Genomic DNA, 27,977 nt, shown 5'->3' with positions numbered 1-27,977 from the left:
GCCTCCTGCGGGTTGGGCGTCGGGCTTGGCGCCGGCTCTGTCGTACGGTCGTCGGTAGGTGTACGCTGGGTGCGTCCATCCCTCCCTTCTCCGTGGCGCTTCCGGGCTTCGTACGGAGCTTGCGCGTCTGGGTCCCCGGCTCCGCGCTGCCGCCGCTGCGGCCCATGGGGAAAGTCGACCGGACGGGCCGGGTAAGAAACCCCTTTCGGCGGCCTGGCGGGGAAGCTAGTGCGGGGGCCCCGTTTCCCAGGAGAGGGGCGGACGCGAGGCCGCAGCTTTAGGCCGCGCCGTGGACGTCCGGGAGGGTTTGATCGCGGCCAGCGCACAGCCCAGGGACGGCTCGGACTCCAGCGCTCGAGTCCCTCGCGCAGCGATTTCCCCGGTGCCTCTCCGCGCCCCGGGCGCTGCCCCCACCGGGAGGCTGGCCCTGGCCTCCTCCTCTCCGCGATTCTCGGCGCCGCGGCCGCGCACCGGGCTGTCCAGCCCCTCCTGCCCCTGGGCGAGCCACTGCCACCTTGCCCTTTATCTTCTCCCCGAGCCCCTGTCCCTCGCATTTCTCCTCCTGGCGCCATTGCTCCCTTCCCTGTCTGTTTCCGTCTCGTTGGGACCGAAGGACGTGCCTCTACTTCGTTGGCCAGGTTTTGGAAAAAAGTTTAGAGGTCACCTACCCCTAGTAGCCAGGGCACCTGGTCACCTGTGGCCCAGCTCCTTTGCCATGCCCCGGGGCCCCGGGAGCGGAGGGGAGAGAAGCCATTTTCACCCATGGCCCCAGCACCTGGAATTCCAGGTGTTGGCATCTCTTTCCATGGCTGGCGCTTCCCTGGGCAGACGAAGGAAGTTGCGACTCCAGCATTGCCCCGGCCCTTGTCCTACAGCAGTGTTTTAGCCGAGCTCCCCAAAGATAGGGTATTGGAAGCCCTCCCAGGTGCTTAATCACCAGTCATTTCTTGAGCAGCATCTACTGTCCAGACGATGGGTTATGGACTGTGGGTGCATCTTGAGTATTATTCTGCCCCTCCTCTCAAGAGTTTGGTCTGTAGAGAAGCTGGATTGATCTCCTTGAGGGGTTAAGGTCTGGTCTTGAAAGTCGTCAAAGAGGAGGTGATGTGTACACTGAGTCTTGGGCTGGGGCTGAGGGTTCTGCGTGACACTGTCAGATGTACAAAGTGTGGGGAGAGCCCCTTGAAGAGAATGGAAGTACAGACAAGTGAAACACTGGAAATGGTGGGTAAGATCCAAGAGAAAAAAATGTGATGGATGTGAGAAGTAGTAGTCGAGTCAGATGTAGGAGGTTCTTTGAGAAGAAAATAAAGGAGCGCCGTGGAGGTGCTAATTTGGAACACCAGCGTTTGGATGTAAAAACCACTCCAGGTAAGTCAAGATGCTGCACCTCTTGGACACAGAGAGACTGCTTTGGCTCCTGCAACAAGTGGAGGATTTACAGGATGCAACTCGATTTCCACGTTGACAGTAACAAGGCCATGAAGACTTTTAGGGGAAAAAGAGCAGTTCACTAGTAACAAACTGAGAAGGTATTTCTTTTTCGGGTTTAAAAAGCACTGGTTGTTACGGGACACACCAAACCAAACTGGAACACACTGTGTCTTTCGGTGGCCACTCAAGATGGGGTTTTGGAAACCCTCCCAGCTGTTACTTTATTAAGTCTGTTTCTTTTGACCTTGTCTTGTTTTAAATTACTTTCTAAGTTAGAGACTCGTGCCTGCAGAGCGACCATACGCAGTAAGGTAGAGGGGCACCGAAGAAAGGAAGGCCCTGGAGGAGATGGCAGGCGCCGTGGCTGCCACAGTGGACCCAGGCACAGGGACAATTGTGGAGCCGGCGCAGGAGCGGGCAGGGTTTCCTTCTGGTGTGCATACGCTTGCTATGGGTCGGAACCAACTCGTGGCCCCTGACAACAAATTAGATTAAACCAGGCCTCTTCAGACTTCCTGGCACGGAACAGATGACTGGGCTATGACCCCTCAGGCCTTTCATAGTAGTAAATCATGATGGATGTTTGGTTTTGTACCTGAACTCCAGTTGCCAGTGTCTCCAACCCCCTCCAGCAGGTGGTAGCTTGGTAATAGAGTCTGTTAGAGTAGATGGGAATACTAAAGTGGGGTGCAAGCGTACGAGTTGGAGGTATACAAAATTTCTTTTTAAATCCTCTAACATGGCGTACATGTCACACACGAGGCAAATGCCTTTTAAGTGGTGTGGGTTTGGGGGTTTTGTAGCCCTGAAAGTGCACCATTTCTCATGTTTCCCCTCCTGCTCCTTCTTGTGAATACTTGCCCTATCTTTGGTCATAAGGAGAAGGAGTTCATTTTGTGATGATAGCTATTTAGTAAAAAAAAAAAAAAAAGCTCCTTACAGGATTATTGTAATTAAATAAAAGTGGGCCCCATACCCTTGAGTAGATGATGAGGCTGTGTCTTTACTCTGATTAATCCGGTTCTGGAACTTCAAGTTCAATGAAAAGGTAAAAAGCAAAATACTTTTGCACTTTCTGTGATCCAGAGGTTTGGTTTTATGCTATGCAGAACCGTGGCGATATGGTGGTAGTAATGTTTCTCCTGTTAGGTTACACTATTTAAAAGGTGCCGTAGATAGATTGTTGCTGCCGTCAAGTTCACTCCAACTGTGGCAGCCTTACAACAGAATGAAATGTCTCACCGTCCTGCGACATGCTCGCAATCATGGGCATGCTCAAGTTCATCGTCGTGCCTATTGTGCCAGTCAGCCATCCCAGGGGCCTCTCGTTTTCTCTGGCTCTCTCTTTGAGCTTGATCTCCTTCTCCAGTGACTGATCCTCCCGATGGTGGAACCAAAGCTGGGGCTGATTTGGGGAGAGAGGTTTCTGTCTTAGTCTAGAACAGTGGTTCTCAACCTTCCTAATGCCACGACCCTTTAATACAGTTCCTCATGTTGTGGTGACACCCCCCCCAACCATAAAAATATTTTTGCTGCTACTTCATAACTGTAATTTTGCTACTGTTAGGAATCGGGTGACCCCTGTGAAAGGGTCGTTCCACCCCCAAAGGGGTTGAGAAGCACAGGTTGAGACCGCTGGTCTAGAACATAAGGTTCCAAACTTATTGGGGCTGTTTGCCCCTTTTCAGAAAAATGTCTCAGCACCCCCTGGCAATTAAAAACTTTGGTAGTGTAGCCTGTAGTCCCGGATAAAGTGTAGGTATCTGCTTTTGCAGTCACTGGACGTTCCCAGGCTCCCCACTGGGTGGTGATGTCCCCTTGGGAAAGCACTGGTCTAGGAGCTGGATGCCCCACTGAAGCCTATATGGCAGTGTCCAGCCTCATAGCAACAGATCTGACTGTTCCATAGTACTGTATGACCTAACTAGTACATTAACATATTCCAACCATTCACTGATAGGTATAGAAAATAGTATTAAGTGCGTAGAATGTTTCAAGCAGATGCTGAGCTAGAGATGCAAAGATAAACACAAAAACATGACTTTAAGGGGCTTGTAGTATAGTCGCAGACGTATAAGCCAGTAGGTACAACATGTAAACCGTGTTATGATTTAAGTATGTCTGGGATATAAACTAATTGTAGCCACTAAAAGCTTCAAAGACGCACTTGAAAGGTTGAGGGGCCAGGGAGCGATGCTTCTAAACAGACTCGTCTCCGCCATGTTGTTGCCATGTTTTCAGAAACAGTTGGCCAGCTTAGGTGGAATGTGGAAAAATGACCATTCTTCCTTCTGGCAGAACTGTTTCTTATTACAAATGGAGTCCATATGAAAGATATGCTGATTGCAGGATGCCGGCACTGTAAAAGGGGTGGCGGTAAGTTGGAACTATTTAAATACGCTAAAAGAATAGAGCTGTAAGAGCCCCTAATAAAATGTTTTGTTTTTTTTTAAAGAAAAGAACAACATTTGAAAGAGAAAAATAAAAAGAATGAGCTCTTCATATTTACATTTGATTCTGGCTTCTTATAGTATATCCAAATATTTTGAAAGGAAACTTGCTTATTACCCAGGGCCAGGATTTTTGAAATGTGTTATGGCATCTAATATCTCAGCATCAGTAAGATAAGGTTACACTTGTAGAGTCTTAATACACTTGTTACATTTAATTGTTGCAGTATGGAGAAAGGATCAATAAAGAGTGGCATATTCATAAATACTTAAAACAGCTCAAGCAAAAGTGTACACACCTTTAAGGAATAGATACAATAAAGCTATATTTTTAAAGACTGTATAAAAGGGGGAAAGCAAAGGTATTGAGAACAGGATTCGGGTTAATGCTTTACTTGAGTATAAATCACATAGGTGAGATGAATGGAGCCAAAAGGTTAAGTTATGGTTTCTTGTCAGGTATTTAGCTTTTGTTTTTGGTGTTGAATTCATTCACGGTGCTTGTAGGTTTGGGATTATTATGAGTCGAAACCGACATAATTAATGACAGTGGGTTTTTAGGACGATACGGAGCCTTGCAGGAGCCCTGATGGCATAGTGGGTTACATGTTGGGCTGCTAACCCCAAGGTCAGTAGTTTGAAATCACCAGCCGCTCTGAGGGAGAAAGAGGCTTTCTATTCCTGTAAAAAGTTACATCTCAGAGACACTGGGGAGGTTCTACCCTGCCCTGTGTGGTTCCCGTGAGTCAGTGGCAGTGAATTTTGTTTGGTCTGGTGTGGTGGTGCTGTGGGGTAAGTTTTGGACTGCGGGCCATGAGGTCGGTGGTTCAAACACACCAGGCTGTCCGCTCCTGTAAAGATGTGTGTCCTGGAAACCACCCTAGATCCAACCATTGGAAGGGACTTGACGGCAGTGGCTTGGTTTGAGGGGATTTGGTTGTTCTGTAGGGAGCGTCCTTGTCACTGTTCCATCGGCTGGGCTGGTGAGTTGGCACCGAAGCCTTCGCGGGAGCAGGCCTCACATTTTAGGTGTTTTCCCTATAGCCGGCCGTCCAGCCTAGACACAGGGTGTCGAGACTTCATCTCATTGGCTTGGGACATGTAACGAGGCTGATCACAAGGTGGGAGGTAGAAGCCCGCCTGGATCCCATGGGGCAGGAATCTGGTGACCTGCTGAAAAGCCAGCTATTGAAAACCCTTCTACTCTGACAACGTGGCATCGCCGTGAGTCGGAGCCTGTTTGGTGGCAGCTCTCGGGCAGGGAGTTCCTTCACCTAAAACCTCCGCACCTGTTCTGAGGGGATAACAGTTGTTCTCCCTGCTGGTCGCCCTTCACCCACAACCAAGTGTGGACAGCATCTTCGTGTACCACTAAGGAAGCAACGAGAAGGAGGAATACACTGATTTCCCACCTCCACCCCCACCCCCCAGTCAGACCTGACCCAGGTAGCGGGGCAGGGGTAAATATCCCTTCTTTTCTGTTACCTTCTCCTGAAACAGCGCCGAGGAACCCAGAGCGTTTGTACTGCACACTTTCTTTGGGAAAACGCTTTCTGAGCACCTGGCAACGACAGACTTTCGGAGTGTGTTCATTATTAGGAACAACTTGTACCACGCATTGATTCACGACTGGTTTTGAGAAGGGGGTCATGGTTGTGAATGTCAAGAGTATTGCACTTTGTGAAAGATGGCAGTTGGGAGGTAGCAGTAAGGCTCGGCGTTCACGGTAAGCCCAGCGCTTCCTTACCTGGACAGCTGGGCTGCAGTGGGTGAAGCAAGGACTGCTAACAGGTCAGCTGTTGAAACCACCAGCCTCTTGGGAGAATGTTGAGGCCTCAGAAACCTTATGCAGCAGTTCCGGTCTGTGCTGTAGAATTACAGTGTCAGAATCAGCTACGGTGTTGCTTTGTTTTGTCTTGTTTGATGACTTGCTACAGGTTTTACATTTAACATACCTGCATAATAGCGCCTTCAAACGAGTTGTATTGCTGCTTTTGTTGTCATGTATTCCTCTATCTTGTGGGGATATTAGTCATCTTCATGTAGCTTGATGGCTATCATTTTATTAATGTCATTGAAGATTACAAATGTCTACTTGGTAGGATAAGAGGTATTCCCGGTGTTAAATGTCCATCCCCCTTTCTCCTCCCCCCTCAATAATCATCAGAGACTCAGCATCTGCAACATCTATCCTTCTTTTTCTTATGTGTATGTGTGCGTTTAGTCCCTTTATAAAAGGGTAACTAATTACAATACATCATCTAGTAATTGATATTTTGTAAGGCTCCTCCTTTTTGCTACTGAGATAAAATAGAATTTGTAAATTTGAGGATGGGTAAATGTGATTCATAATGTTGTGAGTCTAGAACTGCCCTCTTACATCGTGCTGCAGAACAGAAGGGCTTCACACATGAATCGCTTGACCACATGATCTGTAAAGACAGACACGCTAACTCTAGAGGTGTAATTTTATGGAAAATAGGTGGGTGGCTTCGTGAATTAGGCAAAGCCGTGCACTGTGACATCCGGGTGCTTGGCGCCTGGTACTGGGGTCTGGCCTGGAGTCCCAGGTGCAAGGTTAGGTAAGCGTGAAGAGGTGTGTGCTCTTTGCTGTGTTGCGCTTTAACCCCGGCCCTTTGCCTTTCAGCATTAACTGGAAGGAAGATGTCCCTGTATGATGACCTGGGAGTGGAGACCAGTGATTCAAAGACAGAAGGCTGGTCCAAAAATTTCAAGCTCCTGCAGTCTCAGCTTCAGGTGAAGAAGGCGGCGCTCACGCAAGCAAAGGTAACCGGAGAGCGCGAGAGATGGCTCCAGGGTGGACTGTAGAAGGGAAGGAGCCGTGGAGTCAGAAAGCAGAGCATGAGGTCTATTTGCACCTCCTGATTCCTGGGAATAAAAAGTGTCCAGGGTATTCCCAGCAATGGTAGTGGTTTTCAGACTTCAGTGGGCTAAAGACCCTTGAGAGCTTACTTCCAATGCAGGTGGATGACCATTTTGCCCAGACTCTGCTTCTGGGACGAGGTCCCTGCCACCTGCATTTTTGGATCGCTTTCCTGTTTGTTTCATTGTTGCAGGGGAAATTCATTTGTCACTCGGCTGCTGGCTGTGCGTTCGTGATTGGAGGTCACATGGATTGGGACTGTATGGAGCATGTGTAGTCTGGGTCGCCATTGCTTTTGTCCCCATGGCAAACGTGGGACTTTCAACAGTTCAACACACAGAATGTTAAAAGCGTGGTTGATGAATCGATACGAAATACTGTTACAAGTTTACTGTCAGATATTTTTAGAAATATCTGACAGTGTTGTGGTTTGTGTGTTATCAGGGCCCCTGATGGCGTAGCAGTTATTCATTGAGCTTTGCAAGGTCAGCAGTTCAAAAGCACCCACTGCTCTGGTGGAACAGTGAAACTTTCTATTCCCGTGAAGTCAGAGTCTCAGAACCCCCAGGGCAGTTCTCTGTCCTGTAGGGTCACTGTGGGTCGGAATTGACTAGATGGCAGCAAGTAGGGCCATTAGGAAATGTTTACTAAAAGGCTCCTTTGTGGGAGGTGCTATCTGATGGGTTAAAAAGGGGTTGAGTAGTACAGAGATGGACATTGGAAAATGACATATGGGATCCTCTTAAAAATAGTCCGGGGCAGGGGGCTAGAGCAGTAAATGAAATAAAATTGACCACGAATTACTCATTGCGGATGCTGGGTGAGAGATACTTAAGAATTCATCAAACTTTTCTCTCTAATTTTGTTTGTGTGTGAAATTTTCCATAATAAGTTTTAAGTATATATATATATATATATATATATATACACACACACACACACACACACCTTTTGCTCTGTTCAGTTTCTTTAATCTTTGCAAATTTTGTGTTTAACTTTTGATATGCATTTAAGTTGCATTAAAAAAGTTTTATATCCCAACGCCCACATTATTTCGGTATTAATTTTATTCAAGGCCTAATCTTGGCAACGTAAGGGGCTATACTAGTACTTCCTACCACGAACTCATGTGCACTTTGTGTGGACGTGAATGGTATGCGGTCTGGTCCAGTGGAAGGTAATTAAATAGGAAGGCGGAAGCCAGCGGTACACTAGAGCTAGCTGCAGTGTTGAGGGGTTACGTGTTAGACAGCTAACGAGAGGTCAGCACTTTGAACCCCTCCACTGCTCCACAGGCAAAAGATGAGGCCGTCCACTCCCCTAAAGACTGACAGTCTCGAGAAGCAAGAGGGCCAGTTCGAGTCTGTCCTACACGGGCCACTGTGAGTCAGAAACAGCTTGATGGCAGTGAGTTTGTTTTGGTTTTACCGTTGTAAACGCTGCATGAGATAATTCCTAATTACTAGTTTAAAAATTGTCAGCTTTGAGGGTTACTTGGAGCTACATTTTTCAAGTCCTGGATAATTTGTTCCTTCCCGCCTAGTGCATCCCTGAATTACTTCCGCTATCCAGTCAGGGTTTATTTAGAAATTATAGCTTTCAAACTCGATGACATAAGTAGAAGTAAGAAAATCGGCCCTTCCCAAATATTTGTTCAAAAGCTTAGTGTAAATAATTTATAGATCCCATGGATTGTCTGCACTTTTTTTTACTCACGTGAGAAGTAAAAGAGCTAATTGTTAATGAGCAAGGGATTATGATTTTATATGGAGCCTAGTCTCCTAGATATCATCTTTACTATCTCCTTAAACTTAATTTAGGCTTATCGTTTTATTTATTCAACTATGTCACTTTCAGTTACTAACAAATCTCTTGAGATTCAGATTGATTTTTTTCATTTGGTTAAATAAGTAAGAAGTCTGAAATCACTGCTGGTAACTTTTTAACATTTGTTTCAGCATGCTCTGTAAAGTTAGTATTGTGATTTAGGGGTGTATGTGGAAGTATAGATATATTGTATTGATTCTCTTGAAGTATTAACTAAATTAATGAATTAGCGAGGTAACCTATTACTCAGTAATAGGTGGGCCTAACCAGTTCTATAAAATATTCAGTAGAGAAAACTTTACATATATTCAAAAGATAAAGCTATAGTTGTATTTTTGTCTCCATTTCAAAGTACCTGTATTGATTACCCCAAAAATAATAGAGAAATAAGTGAATCTGATAGTCCTTTAAACTTGCTTAGTCACTTTGTGAATTGTGTTTGAATGCAATTTTGTTTAAATTTATAAGAATTTTTTAAATGAGAGAGATGAAGCCTTTTGTAATGATAACAATGAAACTTTTTCAAAGTAGGCAAAAATTATACCTTTGTAATGAAAGAAGATTCCATAGTCACCATCCCATCATCAGAGCTGGCGGTGCTGGGGTGCTGGCTGAGGAGCGGCGGTGCCTGGGGGTGGTGCACGAGGAAACACAGGGCACGCTCATGGCACCTGCTCGGGTTCTCACCCAGAGCTCGGCACCAAGTCTCCTCTTGACTCTCCTAGCTTCCCTTTCCCTGGGACTGTGGGCTAGAGAAGCAAGTTAACTGACTACGTGTGTCCCCCAGGAGTGGCCCCACAGCTCTGGGATGTACATTTTACCCAGCAGAGCTGGGGGGCGGGGAACAAAGTTGGCAGAGCAGGGAAGAGAGACTTGAGTCACGAGTCTAAGGGGATTTTAAAACCAAGTCTATTAGGGCAGTTTTGGTAGGATTCTGCTTTTTAGGAGAACAAAACAAAAAAAGCACTAAATTTTAAAAACATTTTAGAGGCCAGGATAGCAAATCTGAATATGAACTAGGTAGGAAAAGATGGTGGTCTTACTCTGTGCAATGAGAGTGTTTTGGTTAGGGAAATAATGTGCTGAAGTATTTAAGGATGAAGTGTCATGAGCTCCAAGTGTTTTCCTAAGCAGTTTAGCAAAAAATACAGATGTCAGATAATCAAAATATAAATGGTCATTCTTTAAAAACATTTTTTTTCTGTAGGTCCATAATAAAATGGGAGGGTAGCTGAATTTTATATCCTGGTAAGAGGAAAAAGCTAATCCACAGGCTCTTGAGCAGGACATAGAAACAGGTCCGTTCCCTACGAAAGGGCTGCACAAAGGGTAATGTGCTGACAGACTTTGATGGCCGTGGTCCAAGGAAAAATGCAGCACAACACAGATTTGAAGGAAAGGAACTGGGTCTGCAGTAAACCTCTTACAAAAATGTGAGAGAAATCCGTTTTAAAATTCTAAAGGAAATCCTATATCCTTTTCTTGGGCCTTAAAAGGTTTGTTTCAAGCCTAAGATAAACTTTGCCACAAATTGTGTGAATTTCTATTTGAAACTTCAGTACATTTTTCTTGTTCTTTTGGTTTTGTTTTGTTTTCCATTTTAGAGCCAAAGGACAAAGCAAAGCACAGTCCTTGCCCCAGTAATTGACCTCAAACGAGGGGGCTCGTCTGATGACCGGCAAATTGTGGACACCCCACCTCCTGTAGCAGCTGGTCTGAAGGTAAGCCCAGGCCACGGGAAGCAGCGTGCCATTGTGCTGTTTGACCTTCCCACAGGTGTTGCTTTATGTTACGTCACCCAGGCTGCTCAGACACTCAACAGACAAACCCAGGAAATCTGGGCAGTCTCATCGGTGTAATTTGTATTTTTATCAGTTTAAAACATAATGCTCTGTTGATCATGTTTCGTGCCTTTATTATGCTCCAGTTTGTGCTGTCACAGACATGTTAGTGCTTCTTGTTTTATTATCGATTAGAATACAGGGGTTTAAAGATTTCGGCCTCCTTGGAGGGGTGGTGACATGTTGGGCTGTGATTCGCAAGGTCAGCAGTTCGCTCCTTTGGAGAAAGAAGGGGCTTTCTACTCCCATAAAAGGTTGCCATCTCAGACATTCAGAGACGTTCCTCCCTGTCCTCTAGGGCTGCATGACTTGGCACCCGCCCAGGGGCCGGGAGCTGAGCCTTTCTGGGTGCCACCACCCGCCACTTTGTTGTCTTGGGGCGGCTTGCGTATGCTAGCATGCCGACAGCTCTACCCAGCGATATTTCAGGTGTCAGCCGCATTACCCACAGTGCACAGGGTTCGTCAGCGCTTCCACACCAAGACAACTAGGAAAAAGGCCTGGCAGTGTACTTGGAAAATAAGCCAGTGACCACCTAAGACTCTCAATAGGACGTAGTTTGATTGCAGTTGACCCCGAGGCTTGTGAGAGCAGGGTAACTTTTTGTTTATTTGGTCACTGAGTCAGAGTCACTTCAACAGTAACGCAACAATAAGCTTACAATGTTAGTTGTGCTTAAAAAGCAAACTGCCCGTGAGGGTGGCCTGGAACTATCATATACATATTAATTACGTGCCCTCCTTGCTTTGTTATGATGCACACTAATCAGGTAGGCATGGCTCTGCTGTTGGGAATGAATATTATTGAAAGCTTACCCCTATGTCGGACTGGGGTGACTAGGGAAACAAATCCAAGGACAGGCATTTGTGTGTACAAGAGCTTTATAACAAAGAGCAATTGTATATTGAGAAACATCCCAGCCCAGTCCAGGTCAAGTCCATAATTCCGATATTAGCCCATATGTCTGATACTAGTCCATAAATTCCTCTTTAGACTCACACAGCACATGCAATGATGCCAAATGCAGTAAGATCACAGGCTGGTGAGTAGAAAGTCTTGTGGATCCAGTGGTGGTGGAAGCATCTCCACGCTGGCACAGGTGCCAACCCAGCTCTCTGAGTGTCTCAACAGCAAAGGGAAGACAGAGAGTGGGTCCAGCCTCCTGTGAGCTATTTATCGCCTTCACACCTCCAAATGAGGACATCAAGCTGTGACCTGATTAACAGGCTAAACTCCACCCCTTCACTCCTAATACTACTTCAGGTCGACAGATTATGTGACTACACACACAGTCAGCTCACTGTGAACAGGTCCATGAGCATGAGGAGGTTCTGAAAAACAGTACATCCAGATAAAACTGGAATTAGAATTCCTAGTTGACACTAGGCAAAATGAGGTGCAGTGAAACCTGTGAGAGCCAGAACTCAATGGGACTGCAGAAATGGTATTAGCGCCACTTCTGACCACCGTCCCGCCTCCGGCTGGTTACCACAAGACAGAGGTCAAAAGAGCCAATACCTTCTGACACCAGCTGTCCCCGACACGTCACTCTGTCTGTGGTTGGGATTGACCGTTCCTTTCAGTAGCCATACGGAGCACACTCATGTTTATGGGGTTCATTAGGAAAGTTAGCAATTGCAATTCCTGTGAGAAAACTCAGGATACAGTTGCTCGGGAAGACAACTTCCTTGCCATGCCTGCCGGTACATCAATGTCTAGCGCCAGCCTCTTGGCCTGGCTTCTGTCCTGCTTGGGCAATGTCACAACGCTCTTTTGGTGCTGCTAGTAAGTGCCCAGAGGGCATGCCACTCCATCATAGGCCTGCGCCTGAAGACACTCAGCTCTAGTGGGTCAGCAAAATGCATTTCTCCCAATAGATTCCGGAGGCACCCCACTCCACAAGCCAGCCTCCTACCCCAAAGCACGTGGCTTTACTTGCTCTCTGGGCTGGGAAGGCACTGCTTTGTCTCATGCACCAGCTTGTCTACTGCTTCCTGCTACCACAGCTGTCTCTGGAACCAAAAAGACCAGTGCACCAGGATCTCAGGGGCCCAAGGATGTGCGCCTCTCTGGATGTTCTGTTTTGCTGGCAGTGAGATCTCCCCTTCCTGCTTCCAGCAGGATGGCACTGGCGATTAACCTGACAACAGTCACAGGCAAGCTTGCAATCCCGTCAGGAAACCAGGAAGGAGTCTTTCGGAGCGGCAAAGCTCATGGCAGAGACTGCATTGCAGACTGCCTTTTTCTGCACTTCACCAGTTTATGACTTTGAACCGGGTGCAGTGGTAACACTTTTCTGTCATTCTTTATTAATGGAAATATTTGCATTTTCCTTCTCGGCCAGATTTCTGCCTTAGAAGTTTCAACTTTCTTGAGTGTTGATGTATTAGGAAGGGACTCTTCCCTTCCCCCATCTATAGAAATGACCAGATTCCTTCTGAGACACACTCCTAACTGCATGCCTCTCCCTTCTTCCAGCTTCTCTGTCCTCAGCTTTGTCTCTCCTGGGTTGGAATTAGCTCCCCACCCCCCCCACTCCCTTCCCTTCATTAGCTTGTCAGGTCTCAGTGCTGTTCCCACAGGCTGATCGTCTGTCTGGAGAAAAAGGCATCCCACAGTCATGTGTGCTTTGCTGATTTTCCCTCAATCTCTGCCTAAATCTTTCCTACTAAATTTAATCAAAACTAGTTCATTGTGTTCTGTGATTGTTTATTGACTCTAGGATCTATAATACTGTTCTTTCCCGCCCCCTTATTTAATTTTTCTTCTCATGCTCTTTGCATGGCTAGTTTTAAAATTGCAAAATAGTCCCATTGAGTGAATGTATTGTAACTTGCTCAAGCATTTTGTAATGGTAGAGCCATCCAGGTCCAATTTCGATGTCAGTGTTAGTAACACGCTCACGACGAGAGCTTTCTGGGCACTACTTCCCGTAGGCTGGTGTTGCTAATGGCATCAGCAAACCAGTTTTATGCCCAACTCGTTTCAGTGCCAACTCTTTTCCAGCAGAGTAGTTAGTAGCTATCGCTATAATACTACCTACAATACTGGACTGTTTGGGCTTTATCCCACCGTCTCCAGCATTGGGGTATTGACACTTTAGTTTTCATTTAAACGAACAAACTGCTTTCTTCTTTATAGCTTTTACAGAATCACGTTATTAAAATTAAATTTATATAGTACAAGATTCTTCTAAGTTTGAAATGACAAATAATCAACCTTCATATTGACAGTTGTTCTTTCTGTGTCGCGCACTGTGATGATAATATTATGTATATTATCAGTATATTACCAGTCTTAATAATACCTGAAAAGACATCTCGTTAGGTGCCTTTGTATTTTAAAAATGTCTTCCATGAGTAGAAGGACCCCTGGTTGTGCTCTAGGCTAACCACAGCTTGATGGCTCAAACCCACGAGCTGCTCTGTGGGAGAAAGATGAGGCTGTGGCTGTCTGCTCCCATGAGGATTGACAAAGCTCTGGAAACCCTACTTAGGGTTGTTATGAGTCAGAAATGACTTGATGGCAGTGGATTTGGCTTCTGGGTTTTATATGAACAAAATGACAACGACCCTTTGGGAACCCTAGGTTGAATAGATTTCTCTAAATTTTCCAGTGAGAGGACGTGGGAGGTTATTGTAGTTATTTTTTAATGCCTTTATTCATCAGATTATAGGGATTCCTGATTTTTAGTCATAAAGTAAGTTTATTTTATAATACAAAAGGTCAAACTGAGTAGTACAATACAGGAATTGTTAGTTTCAGATATGTGTTATTGAATAAATACTGCCTTTATCACATCAGTTATATATTCACATACAAAACCCACTTTGTGAACAGCCCTCTTGCTGTGGCACGTGTGCCGTGTACACTTCCTGAGAGTGGCAGAGGCCGGGTGTCAAGGAAACCGAGCCTGAGCTTCCTCGGCATCTTTGTTGACCACTCAAGTCCTCTCAGTTTTACAGAGACTAGCAGAAAGCAGTGCTTACAAAACACTTGGTGGTTTTAAGGATGTTAGATCAGGAAATGGATCAGAGCTTATCAGAACTGTGTAGAATCAGGGCAGCCAGCTGAGGAGAAAGCCCTATTCCTGATGGCATGTTTCCTGGTCAGCTCTGCTCTGTCCCGCCATTGGTAGTCCTGGTTCTTTATTAAGGCTGTCACTTCTCTCAGAGAGTAGCTCAAGTTTCCAAGTGTGCAAGAGAAACATTAAATGGCCTCGGAACCTGATGCCAATAGACCTTCAGATTTCGAGTGTAATCGTGATGCGCAGGGAATTCTGCCTGCTTGTCCTGGACTCTGCCGAGATGCAGCGATGAACGGGAGGTGTGATCATGCGGGTTCAAAAAAGGCCAAGAGGGTGTTTTTAACATCTCATCAGCTCCATGTGCTCAAAAGCTAGTTAGTCGGCTGAGTGGTGTCATTGTGGGGTTGTGTTATTCATGGGCTGCTTTGGTTTTTACTTTTTCTTAGAGCTATATTAAAACAAGTGTTCAGTGCTTTCCTATAAATAATCGATTGTTTACTGCTTGAAAGTCTTAGTGTGTTAAGTTTAGGTGGTTGTGACTATTGGCTGTTTCAGGAAAATGCCACAGGGCATCATGGAAACAATGTTACCCCGAGAGCTGGAGGTGTGTGGCCGTAGTGGGCGTTTATCTCTTTATGTACAAACCAAAGCAGTGGCCCTGTCTAAGCTCATTCTTTGACCTTCGTTCTGTAATGGTGTTGTGTTTTCATGATGCCGTTTCTCTTCCTCAGGATCCTGTTCCCAGTGGATTTTCTGCAGGAGAAGTTTTGATTCCCTTGGCTGATGAATATGACCCTATGTTTCCAAACGATTATGAGAAAGTCGTAAAGCGCCAAAGAGAGGAACGACAAAGACAGCGGGAACTGGAAAGACAAAAAGAAATAGAAGAAAGAGAAAAGTATGATCCTAGATGGATTGGGGTTCTTTGCCTTTGACGTGTTCGTTAGCATATTCATGAGGGAGCATTTGGGCTATTTATAAGGTAAAATTTAGCAAAGCTATTTATTGTATTGCAACTCTAAAAGTACCAAGGAAGTAAAAGGCATATCAGGTAAGACGTTCACGTAGTTTTCACAGTGTTTGTTGTGCACTGGAGTTACGTGGTCGCTTGGTTTCAGCCGTGCCGTGTAACTTTCCCACACTGGAGACTGTCTCCCACAACTTCACACTCACTGCTGTAGAGTCAGTTCCAACTTACAGTGGCTCTCTACGGCCGAGGAGAACTGTTCCTATGGGTTCCTGAGACTAACTCTCTGAGAGCAGAACACCTCCTCTCTCTCCCATGGACCGTCTGGTGGGTTCAGACTGCTTACTTGATGGTGAAGGGGCCGGCATGTAACCTCCGTGTCACCAGGGTGCCCTGGAGGCTGTTATAGTGGAGGGCAAAAATCAGGGACGTAGGAACAGAGTGGGACCTCGGGCGGTGGGGCATCGTGGGTACGCGATGGTCTGCTGACAGCAAGGTCAGCAGTTCAAAACCACCAGCTACTTCCACAGGAGAAAGACAAGGCTTTCTACTCCTGCGAGGAGTTAAGAGTCTTGGAAATCCACGAGGGCAGTTAGTTGTACCCTGTTCTATCGGGTGAGATGAGCCAGCATCGACTTGGTAGTAGTGAGTGACGGCATGCAGTGAAACTTCCATTTTTGAAAAGATAATCTTCACTTAGCCTAAAAGTCTTGATTTATGGTCACCTAAAATAAATAATATATACCATTTCCTAAATTATGTAATTCATTACTAAAAAGGACAAATGTGCGTATTTATCTGTGGTAGACCAATTGTGAGAATGGCACCGGATCGGGCCAGTAGTTGGTTCTGTTGTGAGCAGGGCCACTGGGTTGGCGGCACCAGCTCGATGGCACCTAACAACGATGAACTGAACGTCTCAGAAACCCTGACCTAGCCGGCCACTCTGAATCGGAATTGACTTGAACAGCAGTGAGTGGGTCCACCTTGGCAGGCTAAACCCAAACTCTGAGGGTCTTTTTATCTGAAGTTAATTTTCATGGCCAAGAGCCGTCAACATAAGGACTTAAATTATGTTAAAGAATTTTCCACTGTTACATCCAAACCATGAAAATCGCTGTAGAACAAATTTCATGGATAAGGTCCAAAGACCTAAAGAGTATAAATTTGGGGTGCATTTTGGGCAAATAGCTTAGAAACTTGATGTTTTATCCTAGTTGTTTCTTTCTTCTCCTGTGTTGTGGCTCTACTGGAACCGTGATTACTTAAAATTCCTAAGATCGTATTCTGAACTTCACCTATTTTTGAGATGGATCAAATTATGTAAAGCCTCTAGGCATATTTTATTTTTGAAAAGTATGGGTAGCAAAGAGAGTTGAATTTCTTCTATACTACCAGTTGGTTTTAATCGGATAATATGGAACTCTGATGCGGCTATCAGGTAAGCGGTGAACTGCTGGACACAAGATCAGTAGCTCAAGTCCAACAACAGCTCCTGGAGAGGAGGTTGGGGCTGTTTGCTTCTGTAATGCTTTACACAATCCGTGAAGCCCTTTACGAGTCAGAATCCACTTGTTGGCAGTAGGCTTGACCTTAATTGGACAGTAGCAGGGGAGGTTGTATATGAAATATTAACAGAATGTTTCCTGAATCATTTAATGAGTTAAGCATACTCTAGAGCACTGAGATTATTAAACGATTACTTATGTAGATACGCTTTAAAAATTTAAATCAGTAAATATCAAGGAAACTTTTTCTAGCTAGTTGCACTTAAGTGCCTATTAAATTTGTTCAGTTTCTCTTTTATGCTTTTTCACTCCGCGTACCTTCATCCTTTAGTCTTTACTCTCCTCCCACTCACCTCCAAATCAGTAGCTTAGCCTACAAGAGCTCTTCTCAGGCTCCGCAGAGGTGACTCTGACTGGTAGCAGCCCCAGGTAACAGAGAACCTGCCTCATTGCAATCTTCATGGAGCAAGTTGCCAGGTTTTCTCAGTCACTAGCCCCCGGGTGGGCCCAAAGTACCAACTTTTTAGGTAGCCGCTGAGCAGGTAAAGTGTGGCCCCAGGACTCTGTGTAAAAGGCCGCATTCTGAATATTTTCTAGCCAAGAGGAAATCGAGCTGAAGGTCTCGGGTTCCCATCTAAGTTGGTCGTCTCTGATGAACGTTACTTCCCTGTCACAGGAGGCGCAAGGACAGACACGAAGCGAGTGGGTTTTCAAGGCGACCAGACCCAGACTCTGATGAGGATGAAGACTACGAGCGAGAGAGGAGGAGAAGAAGTAAGACGGGAACACGATTTCATATTGCAGACATGGCGGCTCCCGTCGCCTCCGCTCTGTGGGGCGCAGTCCACTTCTGCATACAATTATCTATGTAGCCTGCACTGAATCTGAGTCATCCAGAATGCAGCTTTAAGAATTAACAATCCGAGGCACAGAGGGTTCAGTGTTTCATACAGTCTAGGTCTGCATTAGACATCTTACTGTCACTGTTTTTATTAGCTTCTATTAGAATTCCATATCTAGGTTGAAAATTTGTGGTCTTATTTTCCCAATTTACTAGTCTGCTGCCCCCACCCCCCCCTTTTTTTTATAAGGATGGGGTCTCTGTTAAGGCTTTTGTTTTTAAACAATCATTACAAGCCTCTCATCAAAACACTCTCGGCTGTATGGCTACCCTTGAAGTAATAGCACTATACTGCTAGTGGATTGATAGTCGCATTTTAACCGGTTAGAAACAGATTCCCAGTAGTCACCCAGAATTTTTTGCTGAGCTTGTTAGATCAATTCTGTCCAGAATCAATCCAAAATTACTCTGGGCTTCAATGACAAAGGTTTAAAAAAACATCTTGGCAAGTATGTCGAAACAATTTCTCCTTAAGTGTGCTCAATCGTTCCGTCCTGGTAGTCATGATATAGGGACGCGGGTTTTAGAGCACCTTTAACTGAAACATCATATCATCATACACTGCGGTTTTGTAGTCCTTTGTCTTGAACCTCCATTTTATTCCTTTTTTGCATTTGTTGGTTATTAAGCCATAATTTATATCTTAGGTGTTACACCTAGTGAAAAGTTTGTATGATCTTTTCTGTCTCCACTGTTAAACTTTCCCTCTGGTTGTTGCATAGCAAATAGACGAGACTTCTCTTACCTTTCTGGTTCAATTGCCCAAGGGTCACTCAGAAAGTGTTGCTACTACGGTTCCAGCCATGCACGCATGGGTTTGTTCCCAGCAGAACGTGGTCAAAACCTGGCTCTGATGAGTGGGTTGCTCCAGACAAGTTCTCTTAGTAATACGCTTGTCTTCGTCTCGTTGGGTGCCTTAAAGTTTAATGGAAACAGTGGCGTCTGGGGGGTCTGCTAGAGCTGTTAAATGCAAGGCAGAGGGGTCACCTCAGAAGGTTCTAGTTTACGAACTGGATAAGGAAGACAGTCGAAACCTGACTGCATTGGTGAGGAAGAGGCTGGGCAAGCTGCGCAGAGGGAGTTTTTTCTGTGCTGGCAGCGCACCTGAACCTTACCCCGTAGCCCTGGTCTGGCCCATTTCGACTTTTCTCCGCTCCCCACCCTAGAAGAACATGAGAAAGGAGCATCACATGAGTCCCTGAAGGCTGTCGGAACCAGAGGCCCCTTTGAGGAGAGCTTAGAGCGGTGACACCCTGTCTTTAGACGCGTCAGGGCCCTGGTGGGGGCCAATAGCTGTGACTTCCCAGTCTCATCGTCCTGCGAGCTACAGGGCTGGTAGTTTGGTAGCAATACTTTCTGACTGCATCTTGAGAACAGAAACACCCACATTTTCAAGTGGCTGTTCAGCTGCCGCCTGGGAAAGACACGTGCTGGGCAGTGGGCCAGGTGGGGGGCGGTAGGTGTGTGTCAAATCTCCCAGGTTAGCGCCTCCCCTCAGCTCACCCGTGTGGCAGCGCTGTGCCCGTGCCCCTGGGTTATTACATCTGAGGGACGGACACCGTGGGTGCCAATGTACCGGGTAGGTCAGATGTGCTCGGTGCAGTGCGTACTTTCCTCATCGCTGTAAGTAGCTGCGAGTTCTTGGCCAGTAAATTATTTAATACACTATATTCTGGATCCATATATGCTTTTTACGTGTTTTTTTAAATGTCTCTTTGGTTGTTAGCAAACCTTTATTCCTATAGTCAGTTAATTCTTTAAATAGTAGGAAGATGTTGAGAGTCGTTGAATTTCTCTCGGTGGCGGGGAGGGAGGGGGGTGGTAAGCAGACATTTGGCCTGTGTCATAGACCGTGAGCTCCTGACATCGGGATGGAGTTTCCACCCTGTAATCTGACATTTGTACTTTTTTGCAGGTATGGGCGGAGCTGCTATTGCACCACCCACTTCACTTGTAGAGAAAGACAAAGAACGTACGTAGATCACATCTGTTTCTTCTCTTCTTTTCCTCGGACACCATTTAAGACAAATCGTAGCTGGAGTCAGCCAGGCTCCCTGTGTTTCGGGAAGCAGCCTGCAGGCCAGTCAGTTCCTGGGCTCTGGCCCTGACGACCGTGGGTCAGCCAGGCTGCTCTCCCCTCTCCACTGTAGAGTGCCTAGTCTCCAGGCCATGTGGGGAAACAAAGTTTTTAAAGCAATTCATTTGTTCTCTCCCAACATTTCTCATCTGGGGGTAATTTCAGTTGGAGTTAAGTGATAACAAATCATAGGTTGTTTTAGGAGGGGCGGTTTGTACAGTTACTAACCTCAGAGGTTTGGCAGCTTGAGCCCGCACAGTAGCCCCTCTCACAGAGGGCCTGCCAGTCAGCTTCCATGAAGGGCTTCTCACCCCTAGCAACTCTGAAGGCAGACGGAAACACTGCCCAGCCAGGAAAACCCTGTGGTGCAGTTACAATGTGTAATACACAGGGCTTTCATGAGCCGGGATGGATTCGATGGCACTGGGCTCGAAATTTTTATTAATCAGCTTTTAGAGAGAGTTATATAGGAGACTGTCCACAAGGGGGCGATGCTTTGCTTAACCAAATGTTCCCTGTGACCAGTGAGCCTTTCCGTGCACTTGGGGGGAGGCGCTGAAGCACACTGCCAAAGCATGCTCTCTGCTGGCTCTTCTTGCACTGATCTGGCTTGGAAAATTTGGGTTGAAATTGAACTTTGTTGTAGCCTTTGCATCAGCGGTTCTCAACCTGTGGGTTGCGACCCCTCTTGGGGTCGAACAACCCTTTCACAGGGGTCGCCGGATTCATAACAGTAGCAAAATGACAGTTATGAAGTAGCAACAAAAATAATTTTATGGTTGGGGGTCACCACAACATGAGGAACTGTACTGAAGGGTCTTGGCATTAGGAAGGTTGAGAACCACTGCTCTAGATTAGTATTAGTGTGGGCAAATTCAATGCATCGGAGCATAATCGATCCCAAAGGATCTCTGAGCGTTTAGTGGAGTACAGCATGAGAAAGATAAGCCTTTCTGCACCCGTGAAGATTTTAACCTCAGAAACTCACAGGGGCAGCTCTACTCTGTCCTGTAGAGTTGTTAGATTACAATATTTAAAAAATTTGCTAACCACCTATTGTGTAAGAAATATCTGTAAGTATTATTGCTTAGGCTGGACTCTAGTCCATCCCAGTTGAGACCAATCTGGATTGGGATAGAAGAGGTTTTGATGCCCTGTTAGGCTGATAGGACAGTAGGGCAGGAGTCTTAAGTGTCCACCAGCTGCTGTCCGTGGGAATCCGAGGAGAGTTGGAATGCACTTGGAGCACACAGAAAAAGAGTGACTAATACTTCAATAAGATATTTAAGGAGAAAGAGGAGGCGCTACATCCAAATCAAGGGTCCTCGAACTTTTAAAACAGGGTCTCAGTTCTGTCCCTCAGACCATTGGAGGGTCGGACTGTAGTTTAAAAACAACAACAAAAAAACCTAGGAACAAATTCCTTTGCACACTGCACATATCTTATTTTGAAGTAAAAAAACAAACGGGGCAAAAACACCCCACGAGCTGGATAAATGTCCTCGGAGGGCCGTAGTTTGAGGACCCCTGATCCAAATCATTTTAAATCCATGTTTTAAAAGACAGCTTGTGATTGTAAAATTGAACAGATAAATTTCTCACTTGCTATAAAAATGTAGGTGCAATTTGTTCAGTGTCAGCGACACATGAAAATGCACTTCCGCTCTGCTTTGTCCGACTTTGGTGAGCCTGCTGTGTTTTTCTCCAACAGTGCCCCGAGATTTCCCCTATGAAGAGGAGTCGAGGCCTCGCTCACAGTCTTCCAAAGCTGCCATTCCTCCCCCAGTGTACGACGAGCAAGACCGGCCGAGGTCGCCAACCGGCCCGAGTAACTCCTTTCTGGCTAATATGGGGTAATGCTTTTAAGTGATCTTGTCTATTTTAAGTGATCTTGTCTAGGGAAACATGTCACTGTTGCTAGCCCTTCCAGTCGCTGCGGTCCGCGTCAGGAAGTGAGGACCTCCGCTGTAGAGGGAGATGCTGAATGCTCTCGGTCACACACCACACTGCTTATTAGATTACATAATGCATCGCAGTATGAGATTAGCATATAAATGAGATGTCTTAAAGGCGGGGTGCGGTTATCTTAGGATGTTTACAGAAATGCCTTGAGCCAATGGCTTTGCTTACTCCCTTGCAGTTTAGGAGGCTAAAAGTCTATAAATTCTAGGTGCTGGCTCTCGGGGAAGGCTTTCTGTCGGCTCTGGGGGAAGGTCCTTGGCTCCTTTCAGCATCCGTGGGTGTGACGGGCCCTGGAGCTCTCCGTGTGCCTGGGTGTCACTGGGTCCAGGAGGTTCTCAGTGCTGGATCCCCAGGTTCCAAAGACATACTGCACGCCCAGCTTTTCTTTCTTGGTGGTAGTGGGTCCCCATGAGCTCTCTTCCCTTCTTTCTCCTGTTTATCTCTTGTAAATAAAAACCATCGTAGGCTGCACCCCAGGGGCGACCCTTACCTTGGACCATGGGAGATTATCTCAAAACTCCCGGGCTCTCCTGAGAATCATGAGCCAGCCAAAGTGGTACCTGTGAGGGGACAGCAGACAGGTGAACCCATGACAAATTGTGGGGCTGCAGTGCGATTACAGACCTAAGCCTAAAACTCTTAATCATTTTAAATGAGCAGTTTCCTTGCCCATGTGTAGAATCATTTTATTTTCAGGCCGACGGTCATGTAGGCCTTGTACAGACAGTTATTTTTAATCCCCAGTGGATTTGGCGTGCATTTTGGCTGAAGGACTGTTTTAGGTGCGTTCTGGCCCTCTGGTGGCGCTCGGGGCGGCTGCTGTCAGATGAAGCACTGTCCTGGTGCGCGCTGCTGCGTGGGGGTGCTGCTGCCTCTGCCCTGATGGACGAGCTGAGGCCGGCGGAGCAGCAGGTCTGCCTGCTGTGCAGACGGAGGGAGCCCGTGGCTCTTCCAGCCGTCAGAGGGCACTGCTAGGATGTGGAGTTGCATTTGTGGTGCCACACTTCAGTGGGGTTTTGTGTGTCTGACTTTCTTGACAGGCATCCCTCAGAACTGGGCCCTTTCATGTGGTTGGTAGCCCTTAGACCAGCGGTTCTCAACCTGTGGGTCGCTGCCCCTTGGGTGGGGTGGAGCAGCCCTTTCACAGGGGTCACCCGGTTCATAACAGCAGCAAAATAACAATTATGAAGTAGCAAGGAAAATAAGTTTATGGTTGGGGGGTCACCACCACATGAGGAGCTGTATTAAAGGGTCACAGCATGAGGAAGGTTGAGAACCACTGCCTTAGACACTGGGCTCAGAAGCCCACGGGGCAGTTTTGCCCTGCCCTACAGGCTGGCCACGAGTCTGAGTCCTCTAGATGGCAGCAAGCTGTTCAAGAGACACTGATGGTTATTTAATTAACAAAAAATCAATAGAACTCAGCAGGGAGTTCCTTCAGCTGCTTACGAGCCGGCAGGCTGTGTCTGCCATGTTGAATAGCGCAGACGTAGAGAATGTCCATCTTCGCACACATTTCTGGGAAGTGATGCCCTAGAATATGTGCTGGACAGAGGCTAGAGGAACTCTTTTTTCCATACTCATGATGATAATGTTCTTTTTGGACGCGTGTCCATTTTAGGAGGAATTAAACTTAACTTCTGCTTAAGAAAGATGCCGTGTGGCACCGTTCAATTTTCAGTCTTCTTTTTAGCCCTAAAGCAGCTTGTTCCAGTGGAACTTCACGGGAACTAATGCTATGAAATCTGTAGGTTACAGATGTGGGTTCCACCTTGCTGGTCCGTGTGCAGTGTGCAGCTGTAGTCGCTAGGGGGCAGCCTTGAGGTTTGTGAGTGCGCTCTGGGAGCTGTTTCTGTGTTCCCTAGAGAGATCTGTGGATGTTTGCTTGCAGTCAGCCCGAAGCCAGCCAGGTCATTGTTTTCTCATCAGTTAACTGGATGGTCTTTATGGTCCTTTTAGTTCTAACGTCTGTTATTGGAGATTCTACCGGACTTGAGAAAAATGCAGCTGCTTTGTTATAAGACTTGGTGCTTATTTTTGGACACCGGGCACACTATAGCGCACCGTCACTATAAGCTGTGGTCTCAGTGCAGATTCTGGAACACAGAGAGGCTGGCGTTTTCTGACGGCAGCGGTTCCCGAGGGCAACTAGAACTTCCCCTCACAGAAAGCTTCGGGATTTAGGGTTTAGTCCGAAATGTTCGTGTTTCTTTCATCATAAAGCGCTACACCTCAGGGCCAATTGTTAATTATTTGTGATTTCGACTAAGTCCTCGTTGGATTTGCACGATCTTTTCAGAAGGCAGTCTACCATGCGCTGTGGTTGACGGTTGCAAGCTCAAGCAGTGATTTTCTTTCTCCCCCTGCTAGTGGCACTGTGGCCCATAAAATCATGCAGAAGTACGGCTTCCGCGAAGGCCAGGGGCTGGGGAAGCACGAGCAGGGGCTGAGCACTGCGCTGTCAGTGGAAAAAACCAGCAAGCGGGGAGGCAAGATCATCATTGGTGAAGCTGCTGAGAAAGGTAGGTCTCAGCGGTGGCTCTAGTAGTATGGGGGCAGGGCCAGGGGCAGGCCGCTGAGAGAGGACACCCCTCTTTGTAGAGTAGACTATCCCAATAGTGATGCGCTCCCTATTCTGATTGGTGGAAACCAAGAATCCTAAGGCTGATCTTTATTTTTCCAGAACAGAGAGCTGGAAGTCCCGAGAGAGCAAACGGTAGGAAATGAACAATCCCTGGAAATAATCTTGTATCTTGTCAGACTGATACAGCCATTGTTTTTATAGCACGAAGGGCAGATGGATACACGGTGCAGCCGTGATACATGGGCTAGATGTCTGCCTTGTGTCTTCTCTCTGCTTTAGCCCCTTTTTCTGCCCTGTTATACGATTGGTGATGCCTCATTTCCTTACAGATTAACTGCCCTGAGATCTAATGTTGCTTGTAACCTCTTAATGAATGATACCTGGTTAGTTGATAGTGCTATATGTTTATGCAGTTATTTTAATCTGTTCTGCTAAGGGTGTGTTGGAATAGTATAAAACTATCTCAGCATTTTAATCAAGGAAGTGGAGGGGGTTTGTTTTCTGGCAACTGTCGGTGCACCATCTTCGAAAGTAGTCAGCCATCCCATGTGTGTTATACCGAAACCCAGCCACTGTCCAGACTGGGGAGACTATCGAAAACGAGTTAAGCAGCGGCTGGTTGATTAACTGTGGCTACACCAGGCCGGGGAGCATGTAAAGAGACCTAGTGAGTTCAGCCAGCATTGGGCCTGTGGTTCGAGACCACCAGTAGCTCCTCGGGAGAAAGAGGAGACGGTCTGCTTCTGTGTCCACTTGCCACCACAGAAATCCAATGGCCAGTGCTGCTGTGTCTCCTAGGCTTACTCTGAGCTGCATGGACTTGAGGACAGGAGGTGTAGTGACCTTACACTAATCCCCAAAGCCAAGGCGCCCACCTGTCGGGGTTGTGATTGGTAGTGTTGTCAGCCCGTCAGGAATTGTTCCCAGGTCATTACCGAAGCCAACAGCTTCCATAAGTTACTGTACAACTCTCTCTCCCCAAGTGAGGCCAGTGTTGTAACGACAGAAATGGCTCCATTTCTGCTAAGAAGACTGGGTTGGTGCTTGTGGGTGATTCTAGGACACTAGCTAGAAATGACAGTAATGGTTGTACTAAGGTCCGTGCTGTAACACATCTGATATGTTTTGATACAGATGCTTCCAAGAAATCTGATTCAAATCCATTAACTGAAATACTTAAGTGTCCTACTAAAGTGGTCCTACTAAGGGTAAGAAGCGAAAGAAAGAAACCTGTCTGCCTACCTGCTCTTTGTGCATCACCCACTCTGCCCTTCCCCTGCTGCTGTGCGCGCTCCCCGACACTGATGCCTCCACAGTTTAAGCGTGCAAGTCACACCTTAGGAGGGCCCTGTAAGGAGGATGGTAAACTCCCTTTCAGTGGCCCGTTTGTTCCTCTCCTGGCAACGACAGTTTTTAAGGGTGCAGTGGGTGTTTAAAATGTTCGACTTTGCTGCCTGTTTAGCTCAGCTCGTGCATTTTGGTGCTTTACGTAGATGTATTTGTAGCACTTTACCAAGTTCGATGGATAGGTTTGTCTTGCTAGCTTTTTAATATTCATGGGATGAATTGAATATCAAGATGCCATTGTAGTATGTCATTTGGGGTTAATACGATGTCTTTGCCCAAGTGAAAGTCAGTCATCTTTGTGTACCACTGTTGTGGATGTGGGAGCCGTAGCTGAACTGCCTTGTCTTTGCTTCTAGAACATGGTTGGTGCAGGAGAAGTGGATGAAGACCTCGAAGTTGAAACCAAGGAAGAATGTGAAAAATATGGCAAAGTTGGAAAATGTGTAATATTTGAAGTAAGGAGGTTTTCCTTTAGCCTCTAGAACCTAAATTGTAACTGGCAGCTAGCAAACCATTTTCTACACATAAAGGCAGAACATGCCTGCTCTCAGTGAGTCCCCGGGTGGCGCACACAGCTACTGCTCCCAGCTGCTAGTGGAGCGTGGAGCTTCAAGTCTACCCAGAGGCGCCTGGCTCATAGATGGACAACTGGCTCTGCTTCCCCCACATCAGCCGCTGCACACCCCGTGGGGGGAACCAACAGTACGCCAGGATTGGCAGCTGTTGGTGACTAGCTATATTTCTCCTAACTCGGTTATAACCATCTCAGACCCAATGACAAGAATGACTCCCAGTTTCGTTTTGTGAAGAATAGGAATGGTTTGCTTCATGATCACGGATTAGCATGCTGGTTCAAGGCCTGATTGGCGTGTGCTCAGTGGTTTAGCTTCTTGGACGTCAGTTGGTCTCGAACATTTGACAGGTATTTTTTCAGGGCCTGCCACATGACCACTACTATACTGAGAGCGTTGGCCATACAGGAAGCATATTCTGCGCTGTCACTGATACGGAGGGGCTTTAAAAGCCTCATGGAATTAAAAATTAAATGGAATTTCTCCCCGAGTGTTTTGAAGTCCCCGCGTGTAGTAGCTCATTTGGAGAAACGAAAGCAAACGTATGTCAGATGGTAGAGAATATCCAGCTGCCGGATGTGGTAGTACTGGTTGTAAACAGAAGTCGAGAAGAGCATTAGATCAGGAAAAAGGAGAGGCGAGATAGTGGACAGGGTCAGGCGTGGGTGGGCCTTACGTCGACGGAGTAGGATCTGGACTTGGACTGGGGTACATCCTGAGACGAGCGGAACCGCTTCTGAGGAAGGGGCTTTCCGTGGGACTCTGTAGGCGGGTTGGAGCCAGATCGCAGCGCTCTTTGAAAGACCAAGGCATTGAGACTTGGTAGGAAAGCCAGTGAGAGTACCGACCATGCTGCTTTTCTGTCGCCCTCCTTAGCTGCGGGGGCCAGCACCTGGCAGTGCCTACTCTAAAATAGGCACTCAGGAACATTTTTGATGACACACAAATGATACCTTGTTCACTGTTATTTGACTACTGATATAAATCTGTATATAAAGCGGAATCCCACATTCAGTGATACGTCAAATGATAACTTATACATTCATTTCATTTCCAGATTCCTGGCGCCCCTGATGACGAAGCAGTAAGGATATTTTTAGAATTTGAGAGGGTTGAATCAGCAATTAAAGGTAAATCTGGAGGACTCAATAGTACGAGTAAAAACATTGAATTTCTAAACTTTGTAATTGAAGTTTGTGCACGATCACAGGCTCCCTTTACTAACACCTTGTCTCTGTGTTTCCCTTTTAGCTGTTGTTGATCTGAATGGGAGGTATTTTGGTGGACGGGTGGTGAAAGCGTGTTTCTACAATTTGGATAAATTCAGGGTCTTGGATTTGGCGGAACAAGTTTGATTATAAAAATCCAGAGCACGAGCGAGCCGTCACTGCTGATCCTTTCGTGAGCTACCGGCTGAGTTGGCAGAGAAGGCGCAGCCTCCGTGGCTGTTGGGTTCTGAGACTCTTGGAGGGACTTCTAAGACACATGTTGATTGATTCTTTTTTTATTTTGTGGTTTTTTAATATAGTATAAAAATCCTTTAAAAAAAAGCAGAACAAAACAATTTGTGTGCCTCTCTGGTTGTTTCTCTTTTTA

The 27,977-nt window shown here is 46.4% G+C and overlaps 1 protein-coding gene across 2 annotated transcripts; it reads left to right on the top strand.

Annotated features, from left to right (window-relative positions):
* On the top strand, positions 1-27,945 carry RBM17 (RNA binding motif protein 17). 2 transcript variants are annotated; one of them, XM_075552422.1, is made up of 13 exons: positions 1-191; positions 6,532-6,671; positions 10,200-10,316; positions 15,195-15,361; positions 17,615-17,712; positions 19,755-19,811; positions 21,628-21,769; positions 24,249-24,400; positions 24,562-24,594; positions 25,597-25,670; positions 26,166-26,264; positions 27,439-27,511; positions 27,633-27,945. In XM_075552422.1, exons 2-13 carry the CDS (start codon positions 6,549-6,551, stop codon positions 27,734-27,736), a joined length of 1,239 nt encoding a protein of 412 aa, XP_075408537.1. In that variant the 5' UTR covers positions 1-191; positions 6,532-6,548; the 3' UTR covers positions 27,737-27,945. The 2 variants fall into 2 exon arrangements, with proteins under 2 accessions (XP_075408537.1, XP_075408538.1); XM_075552423.1 differs by lacking the exon at positions 24,562-24,594.
* The last annotated feature ends 32 nt before the right edge of the window (positions 27,946-27,977 follow it).

This window comes from Tenrec ecaudatus, chromosome 6 (genome assembly GCF_050624435.1).
Source record: "Tenrec ecaudatus isolate mTenEca1 chromosome 6, mTenEca1.hap1, whole genome shotgun sequence".
Classification (NCBI taxonomy): domain Eukaryota; kingdom Metazoa; phylum Chordata; class Mammalia; order Afrosoricida; family Tenrecidae; genus Tenrec; species Tenrec ecaudatus.
This window is presented reverse-complemented; position numbering and strand designations above follow the sequence as displayed.

What these genes read in the sequence shown, in the direction of transcription:
- RBM17 (XM_075552422.1), top strand. Translation starts at nt 6,549, where the DNA reads ATGTCCCTGTATGATGACCTGGGAGTGGAGACCAGTGATTCAAAGACA. An exon ending in GCGAGAGAGGAGGAGAAGAA is followed by an intron (nt 17,713 to 19,754) that starts GTAAGACGGGAA and finishes ACTTTTTTGCAG; the next exon opens with GTATGGGCGGAGCTGCTATT. An exon ending in TCCTTTCTGGCTAATATGGG is followed by an intron (nt 21,770 to 24,248) that starts GTAATGCTTTTA and finishes TCCCCCTGCTAG; the next exon opens with TGGCACTGTGGCCCATAAAA.